At 34.0% G+C, this 17373-nt stretch overlaps 1 protein-coding gene and 2 long non-coding RNA genes across 3 annotated transcripts; 1 reads left to right on the forward strand and 2 right to left on the reverse strand.

Moving 5' to 3' along the window:
- Positions 1-72: 72 nt before the first annotated feature.
- LOC112638615 lies at positions 73-3826 on the reverse strand. The gene is made up of 3 exons (XR_003123105.1): positions 3813-3826; positions 274-362; positions 73-194 (listed from the first exon to the last, which is right to left on the reverse strand). It is a non-coding gene; the product is annotated as an uncharacterized LOC112638615 (long non-coding RNA).
- A 1299-nt stretch (positions 3827-5125) lies between these two features.
- LOC112638616 lies at positions 5126-6244 on the reverse strand. Its single transcript, XR_003123106.1, has 3 exons — positions 6161-6244; positions 5279-5372; positions 5126-5163 (listed from the first exon to the last, which is right to left on the reverse strand). It is a non-coding gene; the product is annotated as an uncharacterized LOC112638616 (long non-coding RNA).
- A 1303-nt stretch (positions 6245-7547) lies between these two features.
- On the forward strand, positions 7548-9232 carry LOC112638612 (protein PFC0760c-like). Its single transcript, XM_025410653.1, has 3 exons — positions 7548-7719; positions 8284-8693; positions 9227-9232. The coding sequence occupies exons 1-3, from the start codon at positions 7581-7583 to the stop codon at positions 9230-9232; spliced, it is 555 nt and encodes a 184-aa protein (XP_025266438.1). The 5' UTR covers positions 7548-7580.
- Positions 9233-17373: the final 8141 nt, after the last annotated feature.

Here is a 17373-nt window from a genome sequence, read left to right on the forward strand (position 1 = left end):
TCGTTCAGTTTATTGCATAGTCTTTTTTCACCGTGTCGTGCACTAGTGTATCCTGTAATAGTGTTAGTCATGAGCAATTCATCGTCGAAAACAGGGAAAATAATGTTACTTGCAAATTGACGAGGAGTTTTCGACGAGTTGCACACTCTGTTATAGTGGATTTCACTAATCCACTCGTTTCGCCCAATGTGGATCTGTAGTGCATACATTTATTTTTATTACCACGACGAACAATTTTTATAAATAATACATGGAAAAGCCTGTACTCATTACCATCCCATTAGACTGTCTTGTCAAAATTGGTGGAAAATTATTTTCATACTGCATGTTGATATTGGCAGTCAATATGGTTTTCAGCGTTGCTGTAAAAATTAAAATATTTTGGTTATTTTTATCTATAATCATAACGATTAAAAAAAAAAGTACAAGACTGCTCAGACAACACACATGTCTAAAAGATAACTAAAAATCAAAAATTAATATTGAAAGGCAGTTAAGAGCCAACGCAGTTGTAGGGCGTGGATAGAATAATTTCCAGAACAGCGACTTGATTTTAACGATCCATTCGCTTTATTCCAAACGTGTCGGACTCGATTCGAGCCTTCTTTAGTGATTCTAATACAAACCAAGAAAAATAAATAAATCAGATGAGAACAGAATAAAAACGCAGTATCAATAAAATACAATAGAAAGGAGAAAGCATAATCACAAGCATGCATGGTCTATAGAAGTGACGCGACTTCGTCAAGGCTGATCTATCCGAGAACGTACGATGCAAGAAGCCCTCTCAACGGTACAAAGCGCGAAGAGCGATGCACTGACAAAATAAATATAATCAAAACTAGTCACACATCTTAAAAAAGAGATAAATTCATTAACTATCGTCAAAGATCACTCACTCACTCGGACAAGAGACGGACCAGCAGAAACGACACGAAATAATCGACACGCTAACAATCGAATGAGCGGATAATTCGAACGGTAACGGTGATAATGTAAAAATGTGGTCGGCAATAACAAACCATATATACAGAGGACAAAGACAGTCAGAACAGAAAACAACCCGTTAAATTTTCGGCATGTTTTCAACAATCGACAGGCATGAAGTATTTAATTTTAAAGTGTCGCTTTGGAGGTTCAATGCATTCTTTTGGCGCTTAATATAAATCATTTCCGATATTAGTCTTTTTCCTAAAAACGCTTCCTCATCCAAAATCTCAACGTCCTCGAAATCAAAAGTGTGATTAAGCGCTCTATGTTCGGCAATGACGGACGTAAGGCTTCTTCTATGTTCTTTGATCCTCGTTCTTAGCAAACGGCCCGTTTGTCCTACGTAGGACGCGTCACAATCTGTGCAATTAATTTTGTACACGATATTACTGCGCGAATCCTTCCGTAAACGGTCCTTGCCGACTTTAATAAATTTGCGCAAATTGTTTATTCCGGTGTAAGAAAGCCTAACATCAAGGTCTCTCACACAGTATCGGAAACGTTCTGAAATGTTCTTCACATATGGAACATTAAAATATGTGATCTTACTTCCACCTCTCTCATCGTCAATCACACTCTCATCATCCCTCAAAGCGTTGTCACGTTTCTTCTTAAATCTATAAAAAAGGATATTGAACCGATCGACAATCGTGCGAAAGATAAGAGAGAGCGGATATCCATTGTTCAGAAGGATGTTAAGAACAATTTCGAGATTTTCTTTATGAAATTTAGGATGAGAAAGCCAAAAGACCTTATCTATTAAACCAATGATCGTGCCCTTTTTCTGGCAAAGGGGATGTCGCGACTCGAAGTGGAGGTACCTTCCCGAGAAAGTTGGTTTATGAAACCAGTTAAATTCAATATATCCATTCTCTAAAATAATTGTGATGTCAAGAAAATTCAACCGGTTGTCGACGCCCTCCTCAATAGTGAATTGCAACCTTGTGTGGAACGAGTTAAAAGTGTTCAAGATAGCATTGAGCATTGAGGAGGGGGCCGCCAACACGATGTCGTCAACATATCTAAAATAAAAGGGAAGATGCATAGATAGAGCCGCGATCGCCCTTGCCTCCAAATCTTGCAGCTCAATGCTCAATGCTCAATATTATCTTGAACACTTTTAACTCGTTCCACACAAGGTTGCAATTCACTATTGAGGAGGGCGTCGACAACCGGTTGAATTTTCTTGACATCACAATTATTTTAGAGAATGGATATATTGAATTTAACTGGTTTCATAAACCAACTTTCTCGGGAAGGTACCTCCACTTCGAGTCGCGACATCCCCTTTGCCAGAAAAAGGGCACGATCATTGGTTTAATAGATAAGGTCTTTTGGCTTTCTCATCCTAAATTTCATAAAGAAAATCTCGAAATTGTTCTTAACATCCTTCTGAACAATGGATATCCGCTCTCTCTTATCTTTCGCACGATTGTCGATCGGTTTAATATCCTTTTTTATAGATTCAAGAAGAAACGTGACAACGCTTTGAGGGATGATGAGAGTGTGATTGACGATGAGAGAGGTGGAAGTAAGATCACATATTTTAATGTTCCATATGTGAAGAACATTTCAGAACGTTTCCGATACTGTGTGAGAGACCTTGATGTTAGGCTTTCTTACACCGGAATAAACAATTTGCGCAAATTTATTAAAGTCGGCAAGGACCGTTTACGGAAGGATTCGCGCAGTAATATCGTGTACAAAATTAATTGCACAGATTGTGACGCGTCCTACGTAGGACAAACGGGCCGTTTGCTAAGAACGAGGGTCAAAGAACATAGAAGAAGCCTTACGTCCGTCATTGCCGAACATAGAGCGCTTAATCACACTTTTGATTTCGAGGACGTTGAGATTTTGGATGAGGAAGCGTTTTTAGGAAAAAGACTAATATCGGAAATGATTTATATTAAGTGCCAAAAGAATGCATTGAACCTCCAAAGCGACACTTTAAAATTAAATACTTCATGCCTGTCGATTGTTGAAAACATGCCGAAAATTTAACGGGTTGTTTTCTGTTCTGACTGTCTTTGTCCTCTGTATATATGGTTTGTTATTGCCGACCACATTTTTACATTATCACCGTTACCGTTCGAATTATCCGCTCATTCGATTGTTAGCGTGTCGATTATTTCGTGTCGTTTCTGCTGGTCCGTCTCTTGTCTGAGTGAGTGAGTGATCTTTGACGATAGTTAATGAATTTCTCTCTTTTTTAAGATGTGTGACTAGTTTTGATTATATTTATTTTGTCAGTGCATCGCTCTTCGCGCTTTGTACCGTTGAGAGGGCTTTTTGCATCGTACGTTCTCGGATAGATCAGCCTTGACGAAGTCGCGTCACTTCTATAGACCATGCATGCTTGTGATTATGCTTTCTCCTTTCTATTGTATTTTATTGATACTGCGTTTTTATTCTGTTCTCATCTGATTTATTTATTTTTCTTGGTTTGTATTAGAATCACTGAAGAAGGCTCGAATCGAGTCCGAAACGTTTGGAATAAAGCGAATGGATCGTTAAAATCAAGTCGCTGTTCTGGAAATTATTCTATCCACGCCAACTGCGTTGGCTCTTAACTGCCTTTCAATATTAATTTTTGATTTGTTAATTTAAAGAAGCCTTTAACTTTATTTTATGATAACTAAAAAGATGACTTAAAGATGTCTTATTGTCTTTTACATCTTTAAGATATCTTTTGACCTTTCTGTGTTATCTGGGTAGCCATACAGAATGTAATATCACTTATTAGTGCATTTATTATACTTCAAGAATTTCTGGTACTTTTATAAACTGATAAGAAAGATAATGTATACACAATTTCCTACCTTCGCATTCGTCAATTTTATCGATCAACGCCATTTGCAGTCGTTCGTTTAATTTTCTTACATTTTTCAACTCGGACATTGCTTCCTCCAGCTTTTGTTTTATTTCTTTACGTTCATTTCGTAATTTGTCATTGCGTTCCTGTAATTCTTCAATCCTTGATTGTAATTTCGAGGTTTTTGCACTGAGCAACGATCTTTTTTTTAACTGCAAAAAATGAGTACAAAAATTTAAGTTATAAATGTATAATAGAGTACTACTACTATAGCAGAGTACTATGTATATTGCAGAGAGGAAAATGTATCCAATGTAAAGACATATGAGATAAAATAATTTTCATCAATATTTCAATGAAATATTTACAATATTTCGACTAAACATTTACTATAAGCTATTATGAAAATTAATTACAATAAAAAATAACTTTTCAGCTTTAAAATCTTGAACAACGTTAGTTATCTTCGCACAAAAATGTCACAATGTATAAACGTTTAAAAACGACTTTTAGGATCTTTTTGGGGTACACTGATTACAGTACTTAGAAAACAATGCATGATAAAATTATTATATACCTCTGAAATATGGTTGTCTACATCAGTGGTGCTTTCTTCATATTTAGAAATCTAAAAAAACACAGTGATATGAATTCCAATTGATCAATGCGTGTAGCAAAAATAAATTGTTAATTACAATAATAAAATTAAATACATTAATGGTTTCAGAACAACGTGTGGTCAAATTGCAGAAATTATTAATTATTAATTAAATATGTACCTTCGAATCATTCATTTGTAATGGATCATTTTTCGAATCATTTGCTTGTAATGGGTCGTTTTTGGAATCATTCGCTTGTAATGGATCGTTTTTCGAATCATTCGCTTGTAATGGATCGTTTTTCGAATCATTCGCTTGTAATGGATCGTTTTTCGAATCATTCGCTTGTAATGGATCGTTTTTCGAATCATTCGCTTGTAATGGAACGTTTTTCGAATCATTCGCTTGTAATAGATCGGTTTCTTCAAATTCAATCGTCTAAAAAATAACGTCATAGAATAAATAAGTTTAGTTTTTAATATTTACCTCTATTGTCATAGAATTAAATACCAATCTAAAACTACGTTTTTGCCTTCGCGTTCATTTCAAATATTATTATTTATCTGAACATGCAAAAAATATATTGCAGTTATAAAAATAAATAATTATAAAAATAAATAAATTTATTAAGTTCTAATGATTTATTTGTAATATACTTAAAAATATTGTACAATACCTCCGAATTAATGCAGCCCCCTTCTAATGCTGGTTCTATACATTCCGACGACTGTGTCTCAGGAATTAGTGGATCCCAAAATCCTTTTAAGAAAAAAAAGATATTTTATATAACATTTTATACAATTATATACAACTGTATTTTATATAATGTATCATAAAAGTCATGAGAAATTATAATATAACATTATAAATATACCATCTGGTGTTTTAGGTCTCTCATACTTATGCCGCGCGCATTTATTTTTTCGCTTCTGCAATTTGTCTTTTGACAGTGATAAATTCTTGTAATACTAAAAGATTACATACAGAATTAGAAAAATTAATACTTCTTTATAATGAAAATATTTCCTTTATGTGTACATATTTTGTGTAATTATATATTGATATTACTTTTTCACATTCCCAGCAATCCCAACCATTTAGCTTTGCTCTGTCAGCTTTGCGTCGTATATCAATCTGCTCTGCCTCCTTGTTATACTTGATTGGAATTACAAGCCGAGATTGCTTCAATCAAAGTTTCCCATTGAAATTGCAATATATTTACACAGTTAAAATATTGATAGCAAAATATTCTACATTTTTTATATTCAATTTCGTATGATTTTAATATAAAAGTTGTCATCAAGCTTTAGAAAACAGAGCAGATGTAAGTCAATATATTAATTAGATTTAAAAACAGAATAATAAAAAAAAGAAAAAGAGGAAAAACAAGAAACCAAAACAAGACAAAAAAGTAAAGTAAAATTAATTCCTAAAATTAAAAGCGTGTTTCTGTAAAAAAACTACAAAAAATGTTACAAAAAGATCGTAATTGGAAGTTAATAATAAATAAGAATAAGCGGGGCTCAGTGTTCGAAGCACAAATTGATACAGAATAAGTAAAATAATTTCATTTATCCCAAAGATCCTACTAATACAAAAAACTAACTATAATATATAATACTAACTATAATATATAATATATATTTAATTATTTATAAGAAACATAAGAGAAATAATTAAGTAACACTATGTATTTTGATGAAAATACTTTGGAATATATGTACATAAAATTTGTTGCAAACATTTTATGTTATACCTGTTCATTAGCATTTTCATCGACATCTTTTATTGTAGGCGACTGTTTCGATAACTTTTCCAGTTTCACTGATAATACTTTTTCCAAAACCTTAAACATGAATGTCAATATATAAGATATATAATATAAAATAAAATAAAATAAAATTAACGATTCTGATTATTATTTATATAATATATTGTATATTATACGTATATTATACAATTTGAACATGAAAAATATAAACTTACTGAATTACTTTCTTGTGTACTTTTCGAAGATGTCATACTGTTAAGTGATAAATTAATGATTTCATCTGAGGATGATGAGCTACTCGATGCCGTTATCATCAAACGTTCCGGAATAGCAGGCAACCTTTTCAAAGTTTCCAGTCGCTTTTCGATATCATCTTTCGAGTCTGCAAAATAATAAATTACGCGTTTCATGTCTGATTTAAAATAAAGAGGTATATATTAGTTTCATATTTTTAAACAAAATAATTTTGTTAAGAAATAAAATGTGCATTACATACCTTCTAATAACATAATTATTCCTAAGCACATTTTTTTCTTCACCTCCACGTGATACTTAACATTGTTTTTATGTGTGTTTATTGAAAAATTTCGGATTTCAGAGGTACGCACAATTATTTTTTTCCCTCTGTTAGGACCATCAAGGAGTTTCACATACGCGTACATTTTGTTCTTTTGTTATAAAAAAATTTTAACTTACAAAGAAAACAGTGAAATGTGAATATTGTAACGATCGACCTGGTATTACGAGATTAAGCGGTTTTCAGACAAAATCTATTCTGCACACATGCCGCAGAACGTTTTGAGCAGCACGATGCTTCCCGCTTCGCTGCATCGACTCGAGTCCTGATCCCCCGTCACGCGATAGAAGTGAATGACAGTCTTGACTGGCACGAGCCTGCGTGCACATGCTCGACCGGTTGTCGCTTGTCGCAACGGTCGCAATTCAAGCGCCCATAATCAAAGCGAAGTAGCCACTACACACGCAGACTGCCTAACATAACCGTAATCCAGGAATAAAGGTTACACAGGATAAAGATTAGTGATTCTTTACAATATATTATTACGAATGCCTATAATAACAGTGTAACATCGGATTATTGTCGCACGAGTGTTATTGTTCGAAATACATACAGTTTTTGCAATTTGCGCCTTTCTTCGCTTATGATGAGCTCTTTCCATTTTTGTCGTTGCGGCGTTCTCAACTAAATTCAGATGCGGTGCAACAGGAACACGTGATTGAATTTTGTTCATGATTGAACTATATGTAGAAAATAAATAAATTCTACTATTTGCTGATGCACAATTATTTCAAGTATGTGTTAAAAATAAGTTGTACATAATGTTTCACGCTGCATATACAATACTAGATGAAAGTATATCAGATAGTATAACGACGATACCCCAACATGGAAAATCGTAAAAAAATAAGACGTTATAAAATGGGTTTATACAAGAACTACGAAAAATTATACGAGTACAATGTATCTCCACGCACATCAGCAATATGGAAAACTCTTGCCATAGCTCAACATTGTAATATTGAAAGTGAGTAAATAATATAAATTCATAATCTACATATTATGAATTGTGCATTAATATGATTTTATTTTTTTGTAAAACGGTTTCTTTGAAAATGAAAACAGTACAATAATAGCTTATTTATTATGACCCAGTAAGCAAAATGTGCACAATATGCCAACAGATTGGCAACAAATTCATTTACTAATAATCGTAAATTTCTGTCACAAAATATTTTTTTCCCTAGAAGAATGTATGTTTTTTTCATTTATTTTTTAAATAAATAGTATAATTGTTACATTATATTAGTAATAATGTTATAGGATTGCAAATATTGTAAGTCGTAACACGTGTTGTTTGTTAGGAAATAATTTTTGCACCGGAATAATGTCTCATTCATCAGTTCTTATATATCAATATATATATATCATACTTCTAATATATCAAAAAGTTAAGAAAATATGACATATGATATATACTTTCGCAATATTTTCTTCATTTCTGAAATACACTTTATTTACAACAATCGCTTAATTTTTATATCTGGGTTTACTCTACATTACAATTCTAAATTATATAATTCTTATACAGATAATACTGGAGTCCATAAAGGCATCAGAAATGCTGCTTGTAGAGACGATTACAATAACATTGCCGAACAACTGGGGGATTGCAGCGAGAGATCTGATGCGAATGACATTACCATGCAGTATTCCCCATGTACGACAAAGACAGCAAGAAATAAAGGAGATAATGACGACACAATTAACAGTAATAAATTTAACAGTAGTGACATAGATTGCATCGACGATGAAAATGAAATAAATAACGAAGAAAGTATGGATAATAGAATAACGGACGACTGTGACGACAACGAAAGTGAAACGAGAAAAGAAAAAGATGACGAAGATAGTTATATTACCGAAAGCGATGTGGATGACAACGATAAATGTATTGAGGAGCAAACGAGTGAAGAAGACGATATCGCATTCGACGATACTGTATTATTTCCAGAGTCCAATTTGACAATACGAGACATAATGATAATAGTCGTCGCATTTTCACTCCGATTTAAGCTGTCAGACGTTGCAAAATCTGCGCTTATAAACATGATAAAATTATTGGCCGGGCTAAAATTCGAAAAAATTAATATTTCCAAATATACTTTAGCTAAAGCATTCGATCCACCAGACAGCAAAGTAGTTTATCACTATTTCTGCGACAAGTGTCATACCAAAATTCTGTATTCGACGTCGAGAAAAAAGTTGATAAAACAATCAATAACGTGTGACTCTTGTAAAAAAAAACATGTAATTTCATTGAGATCCAATAATTACTTCATGTCAATTGATGTAAGATATCAGTTAGAAATGCTTTTTTCTCACGAAGCAATCAAAGCTGAGATATTCGATTTTATTTCATCAAAAAGTAATAGTCATGCCAATAACTTAAATATTATAACAGATATTTACGACAGTGAAATTTATAGAAATATTTCGAAAGCTGTTAATTTCATAATAACATTCAATTACAGTACTGATGGCGCCCCTTTAACTAAAAGTGGGAAACGAGGATTTTGGCCACTACAAATAATTTTAAATTGTTTACCACCTAAGAGTAGATTTAAATACGTTCTTTTAGCCGGCCTACTAATGTGCACTCACGAACCGAACAGTAAATTACTGGACTTGTATTTTTTAAAATTTAATGATCAAGTTTCTTACCTTTACAATAACGGTATTACTGTTTGTGGTCCTAATATAAATAATAATAAAAAAATTCTTGTAAAATTTTGACCCTTAGCGTGTTCCGTTGATTCCGTCTGCCGTCCAATCATGCAAAATAGAGTGCAATTTAATGGAAGATATGGCTGTAGTTGGTGCTATCACCCCGGAGAATACGTCGCAGAAATACATGGAATAAGATATCCCATACGTGAACATGATCCACCTTTACGGACTGCTGATAGTCATCACAAGAATGTTCAACTTGTACGTGATTTAAAAAAAAGCAGTGAAATGGGCGTACGAGGTGATATCTCAGTATCTCAAATTCCACAAATTGACATGGTTTGGTCATTTGCTTATGAATACATGCATGGTATTTTCTGTGGTGTAAGCAAATACATTTGGAATCAGTGGACTGCTTCAGATTCTAAGTCGTATTTTAAATTGAATAAAGCCGAGCAAGATACTATTAACCAACGCTTGAGTTTAATAAAACCGACTCAAGATATTCATAGACTTCCGGAATCTTTGCATGATCGCAAAGTGGAAGGCATCAGCGGAAAAGTCATGGCTATTGTATTATAGTTTGCCATGCTTTAACGGCGTTTTAAATCAGGATGCATTTACGCACTATTCCTTACTTGTAAATAGTTTGTACGTATTGTTAAAAACTGAAATAACTGCAAATGAACTGAAACAGTGTGAATACGATTTATTGAAGTTTGCAGGTTATTTTGAAGTGTACTATGGACGACAAAAGATGACTTTTAATGTGCACACTTTATTGCATATAGTGCAGTCAGTAAAAGAAACGGGTCCTTTGTGGTCTTCCACATTTCCTTTTGAGAGTAATATATATAAATTAAAATAATGTATGAATGGTCCAAACGGAATTGACCAGCAAATGTCGAAAAAGTCCTTGGAGATATTGCACTTTCTAACGGATAATGTAGATTACTGTGATGTATCTGCCGTGCGTGACTACTGCACAAATTTATTTCAATATAAACATTTATCAAAATCCGACACGTATGATGACAACAATGTCGCTTTCATTGGCAAATGCTATCAAGTAAAATGCGATGATAAAATATATAAAGCATATAAAAAATGCATAATTAGAGGCGTTGTATTTCACAGCCAGAAGTATCACAAAGCGAGAAGGACGAACGATACAATGATTCAGTTACATTCAGGCGAATATGGTCAAATAATACACATCATTCTATTAAATAATGAATGTCACATGCAAATATCAAAAATTACAATTAGTTCCAACAAACCGTTTAATATGTCGTACATGGATAGGATAGAATCAGAAGATTATGTACACAGCTCAATAGTTTCCATAAGCGATGTCAAAAGTAAAGTTATTCACATAGATGTAGGATATTGTAGATATTTATGCAAACCTCCGAATATATTTGAAATTCAATGATAAATAAAACTTTGTAATAAATATAATTTTGTTTTTTCATTTATATACACACAGTCGAATATAATATTTATGACAAAAATTCGATTTAATTGCATTAAATCCGATTTTATTTTCATCCGAAAAATCTTAGAATTTCAAATTAAAATAAATTACTGTTGCTTACACAAAAATTTGATTTTTATTGCATTAAAACCGATTTAGTTATTATCCCTGAAATCGGTGAATTTTGGATTAAACCGGATTACAATCAACTCAATTACTAAAAATTGGCTATTATTATAACGAATTAAAATTGCATACTAGGCGGATTATTTTGGATTATACATTAAATCCGATTATTCGTGTTTATTTAGATTGACAACAATATGGATTAAAATGTAATGATTTCGGATTGGAAATAATTCGCGAAAGCGATATTAAAACCGATTGTAATTTGTTCGGAATTAAAATCGATTACTTTTTAATCCGGGCGCGGATTGAACCGATTAAAACGGATTATGTTTTAATCGGTTTTAATCGACCATTTTCGGCAGGGAAGAGGCAGGCAAGGGTGACGCGATTCACCGTCAGACGCGGGCGCTTACGCGGGGCGCCTGCTGCGATCAGCTGGTCGCTATACACATATAGACACACATGTGAACACATACATTCTCTCTCTATCTGCTGTCTGTCTGTGTATACACATATACTTGTTACAAAAGAAATACAATAAATTAATTACATATTGTATATAAAATTTATATTAATTTACATGTAAAATTATCTAAAAGATATCTGATAAACATATCGGATATTGTTCAGGATTCGCCTTGAATTTAGAAGTAAAATATCACTCCCCATCTGGCGCCATCCGTGAGCGCTAAATTGAACTCGCAAATATCTAATTCCGTACGGTTTTTTCGAAATCAGCCAGGATCCGCGTGACCGCGTAAACATACATGGTCCTGGCCAATTAGAAACTCGAAACATCACGCGATTTGACGTGACAAACCGTGATACGTTGAAATAGGATCATCCGATGCGCAATCGATTCCTTATTATCGGGAGAAAGGCTCTCTCCCGCTGAGTTACTGCTGAGTCATTGCGAAATAATTGTGAAGTCAATGCTGAGTCATTACGGATTCATAAAGAGTCTTTGAAAGTGCAAGTAATCGAGAGCGAATCGGAAGTGAAAAGTTCGAGAAATTTCTAGTAAAGTAGATCTAGTAAGTAAATCGTAAGTGAGACGTTAAAGTCGCGAGTGCATAAACCGACTAGCCATTGTATAAAGCATCGCGAATAATCAATTCGAACTCAGTTGAACGAATCCGTATCACACGAGAAAATTCGGAGAGCAAGTGCCGGGATTCATCGGAGCGCCTCCACTCTGAGTGAGAGGTGCCTCTTTCTCATTCCGCTCAGTCGTGTGCTTGTGACATAACGCCGTCTCGCTCGCTCTCACGCGAACCGGGGAAAGTGCGGTCTCGCTCGCTCTCATAGACGGCCCAATAGAGCGCTATCTCTCTCAGTTTCGTGTCGAACCGTGGAAAGTGCGGTCTCGCTCGCTCTCACAGCCAGCCCGATAGAGCGCTGTCTCTCAATTTCGTGCGTGCACCAGTGAATAGTGCGGTCTCGCTCGACCTCGCGAACGGCCGATAGAGCGCCGTCTCGCTCGCTCTCGCAGACAGCCCGATAGAGCGCTGTCTCTCTCAATGTCGTGCGTGCACTCGTGAATAGTGCGGTCTCGCTCGATCTCGCGAACGGTCGATAGAACGCCGTCTCGCTCGCTCTCACAGACAGCCCGATAGAGCGCTGTCTCTCTCAATCTCGTGCGTGCAATCATGAATAGTGCGGTCTCGCTCGCTCTCGCGAACAGCTGATAACGCGCTGTATCGCTTATATCAAGTGAACAATTGTATCGTGTGATCTTACATAATCTTGTATAACGTCCAACGCGCTCAAACTGTTAAAAAGAGCGTCTCGCGTCCCGCGAACGTTCTTGATCATTGTAAATTTATACTGTTATAGTGCAATAAAACGGACAGTAATTCGCTTGTGAACATTACTGTGACACACCAACAGAAGCAAAGTGTATCTTTCTCAACCCTATCACTCACACCTCGTGAAATCACATATACGTCAAGCTCGCAATACCCACTCGGGTGTGTACCGGCAAAACAAAATCGCAATTCAAAGGTGCGATCCCGAACAGATATCTTTCACTGTATAAATAAGAACAAATATACATAATTCATAAAAAATTTTGTTGTAGGTCAGTATGTTAGTCATGATTGGTGGTGTTACAACAAAAGATGCACTAAAAAGAGCATTACAAAAATTATTTTCCAACAATCTTGCTTCCCAATGTTCTTGGACCGGGGCTAAAGATAATTTTAAATTAAAAGACTTAAAAATTATTACATATATATATATATATATATACACAAATCGATTACTTTGAGGACTTTTTTTTCAATTAAAATAACAGTTGTATACGATGCGTGATTAGCTATTGATGTGTGTATTTTAATTATACTCAATGTATGATACCTAATAATAGATATACGTAAAGATAAGTATATAGTGATTACTTTGGGGACTATAGATGTATATTGATTACTTTGGGGACTTTAGATATATATTGATTACTTTGAGGTATTTTATGTTCTGATTATAAACTTATTCTAATTGTAAGTATGATTAAAAAAAGACATATTATTTATGATACACTTGGCGATAAAAAATAATTATATAAATAAAAAAAATTATATCTTATATATAAAACAATTTCTAGTGATAACAACATTTTAACATTATTACTTTCATCAAATGATTTAATTTGTTTAAATAAATTTTATTTATTTGAAAAAGTGATCCAAATTCTTTACAGATTCAAGAAGAAAGCATTTCTCCTCTTTGGTTAAAACAATTGGTCATTCACATTAATGAAATAAAAATTAATGTTAAAATATGCTGTGACTAGAAATTGTTTTATGTATAAGAAAATTTTTTTATTTATGTAATTATATATGTAATTTTATTGATGTATCATTTTTATGTATCAATTGTATCGTAAATAATGTCTTTTTTTTAAATCATACTTACAATTAAATAGAATAAGTTTATAACCAGAATATAAAATACCTTAAAGTAATCAATATACATCTAAAGTCCTTAAAGTAATCAATATACATCTAAAGTCCTCAAAATAATCAATATGCATCTAAAGTCCCCGAAGCAATCACTATATATTTATCTGTACATATATCTATTATTAGGTATCTATTATTAGGTATCATAACTAAAAAGTTACTATACATGAGGTTGAAAAGGTCTATTTCGAGAATAGTTTCTATCATTAAAACGTTTTATAAGTGTAACGATGCACCCCGTGCACCCCCTAAAACGCATCGTTATTCCCGGCATGCGACCGCCGGAAGCTGCCGCCCGGCAGAACACCCGCCGGGCAAAGGCAGGGGCGCGGTGCGCCCACATTTTTAAATAATTCAAAAAACTCGAACGGTGTTAGGCCGTTAATTGCCGAGCCAGAAAAAACCGAAGATTGCCGAGGCACCCCGAACCGCCGACCGGCGAAAACCCGCGTTCGGCGCGACACCCGAATCCCTCCGAACGGGCCCGACCGTACCGTTTCCCTGAAACCCGTTCGGAAGGGATAAATCCGCCGCGCGCCGACGCGCGGGTAATTAGCCGGTATAAAAAGGGCATACTCGGCAATCTAATCACCTTTTCCGATTCCACTCGCACCAGTGAGACGACTCGAAATCCTAAACCGCTCCTAGCAAACGCCGAATATAGAACCAGAGGTAGAGAGCACTCTTCCTCTATCGAGAAACTCTCGATCATTATACGGCTAGTCCATCCAGCCACTTTTTCCGACCGCCAAACGAACCTGAGCGCACTCCGGTTCAACCGAGAGATCTCGGTGAAAACGGTCCAACATCCAACCGCCTTACGTTGTGCATCATACCTCGGGGCAGAGAGGAGAGCTGCCTCGGGCGAGTGATTCTCGCCGGCACAACGCTTCCTGGAAACGTTCCTGTTACACCGGGAATTACATCCACGATTCAGCGAAAGACGCTTACGCCGAATTAAACTCGTAATTCGCAGAAACGATAGCGAAAGAAATACGCGAAGGAATACGCACGTTTGTAAAAACGCGGCTAGACTTACCGCCGGACACGCACGGCTAGAAAAAAAAGCGCAACGCACACCGATTCACCGCGCTCAAAAATAAACACGCGCTCCGTACAGAATTATTATAATTAACACATTCTGTAATACATCTGCCTTAATAAACATTTTGTTACACATACATGCTCTCGCTCTTATTACGTCAAAACGAATCCTGATTCCGACTCTGACTATCCGACGGCGATTCGCGCGGAATGCGCCCGTGACGTAAGTAAGAATAAAAAGCACGGGTCAAATATTTTTTGAAGTTCTATATGTGTGTGCACAGTTTCAAAAAAATCGGAGTGACACTTGATGTTACTTGTAAGCAAACGAGATTTACTGTACATATTACGAGGCTATGTGATCAACGTGAAACAAAATATAAAAAATTTTTTTCTATTATTAATCCCTTATATAATACTATATTTTACATCCAAAAAATCAATCTGTATGATTTCGATTCTTTTCTTTGCATTCACTTTATTGACATAAGAATAAAATCATTATTTTAATATATTTAATTATATACAATTTATTTATATTATACAATTTTAATACAATTTATATACAGGTTGTCCCATTATTAATAACTTTAATTAATTTAATTAAATTTTACTAAATAATTAATATAATTATTTTAATATTATTTTTATACAGGATGCCCTATTTTAATTGCCCTAGGCGAATATCTCTGTTCTTATGTCAATAAAGTGAATACAAGAGAATCGAAATTATGAAAGAAAATCGAAATTACACAGATTGATTTTCTGAATGTAAAATACTAGTATATGTATATAGTATTAAATAAAGAACTAATAATAAAAAAAGTATTTTACTTTGTTTTGCTTTGAGCGATTCAACGATACATGTATAATACATATGTATTATAATACATATTTAGTTGTGTCCCAGAAATAATCATTGCGTTTGAAAATTGTCCTCAAAATAATCGTTATACAGAATGTCCAAAGTCAATCGCTCCATCCGTCGTATGCAGCTAAAAATGGATTAAACCGAATAAAAAAGTCTCTATCATTTTGCAATCTTCGCAATAATAAAATTTATTTAAAAAAATTGGGCGATCCGCCCGAGTTTATGCGTGCAGTAAGAAAGAACCTTCCTGCACACAGGTGTGCATACCAACATCCTAAATACGTATATAAAGATTAAGAATAAAAAAATTAATACATAAGATATATATATATACTCACATACACTCACATATACTCATATACAGGGTGTCTCATTTTAATTTCCCCAGGCAAATATTTCGGAAAATAATGAAAAATCGAAAAAATGTTTCATTTTTCGATTATTTTACTTACTCTTAATACTTTTAGGTACAAAATAATGAGAGGAATCAATTGGAGTAAAGAAAACACATAGTTATTTTTAAGAAAAAATATGTAATTTGCAATTAACAATTACATATTTTTTCTTTGAAACAACTCTGTGTTTTCTTTACACCAATTGATTTTTCTTATTATTTTGTACATAAAAGTATTAATATAAGATAAAAAAATAAATATTTTACGGTTTATGTAAAATTAAGAAATAATTTCAAGCCTCATAATTTGGAAAGTACTTAATGAAAACTTAATTATAGTGTTTTGAAAAGCTCTTGAGATGAGTGACAAGAATATGCAAAAATATATAGGGTGTTCCATTTAAAAAAATTGAAGTGACTTTCATGTGACCTTTAAATGACTCGTCAAGGTCAAACCAATGGCACCATCTTATATCCCCCTAGAAACCATACAACTTTTGTCTGAAACATTTTTTTGATTTTTCATTATTTTCCGAAATATTTGCCTGCGGAAATTAAAATGAAACACCCTGTATATGTTATATGAGTTATATTTATTAGACACATAACATCATATCACATTCACACATATCAAATCATGTTCACACACGCGCGCGCACGCGCGAGCGCACGCACGCACGCACGCACACACATACACACACACACACACACAATGAGCGCTAAAAATTCTGTAACGATCAAATATCTCAAAAATAAATTTTTTTAGGAAGAAGATAACTTTTAGGATTCAATAAGATATATTAGCTGATGGAGGTTATTTGATCTTAGAATGACTTTGAAAACTTTGCATCAAGATCAATATAGAAATCTTAAGTGGATACTCTTATTGCATATTTTTAATGGATATCTATAATAGATATCTTTTATTGCATATTCTTATAGCTAACGTCGTAATGTTTTTAAAAAGTTATTCTATTTTAATGAAAACTTGTCGAGTTAGAAAATATCAAATTTAAGAGTATAAATTTAATATACAGGGTGAGCCATTTTAATTTATCCACCCCAATAACTTTTTT

The sequence above is a fragment of the Camponotus floridanus genome, unplaced genomic scaffold (genome assembly GCF_003227725.1).
Source record: "Camponotus floridanus strain SB8 unplaced genomic scaffold, Cflo_v7.5 scaffold337, whole genome shotgun sequence".
In the NCBI taxonomy this organism is placed as follows: Eukaryota; Metazoa; Arthropoda; class Insecta; order Hymenoptera; family Formicidae; genus Camponotus; species Camponotus floridanus.

Excerpts from the sequence above, each read along its gene's own strand:
- LOC112638612 (XM_025410653.1), top strand. The coding sequence starts at position 7,581 with ATGGAAAATCGTAAAAAAATAAGACGTTATAAAATGGGTTTATACAAG. Across the intron at positions 7,720-8,283 it reads TCAACATTGTAATATTGAAA|ATAATACTGGAGTCCATAAA; the intron begins GTGAGTAAATAA and ends ATTCTTATACAG.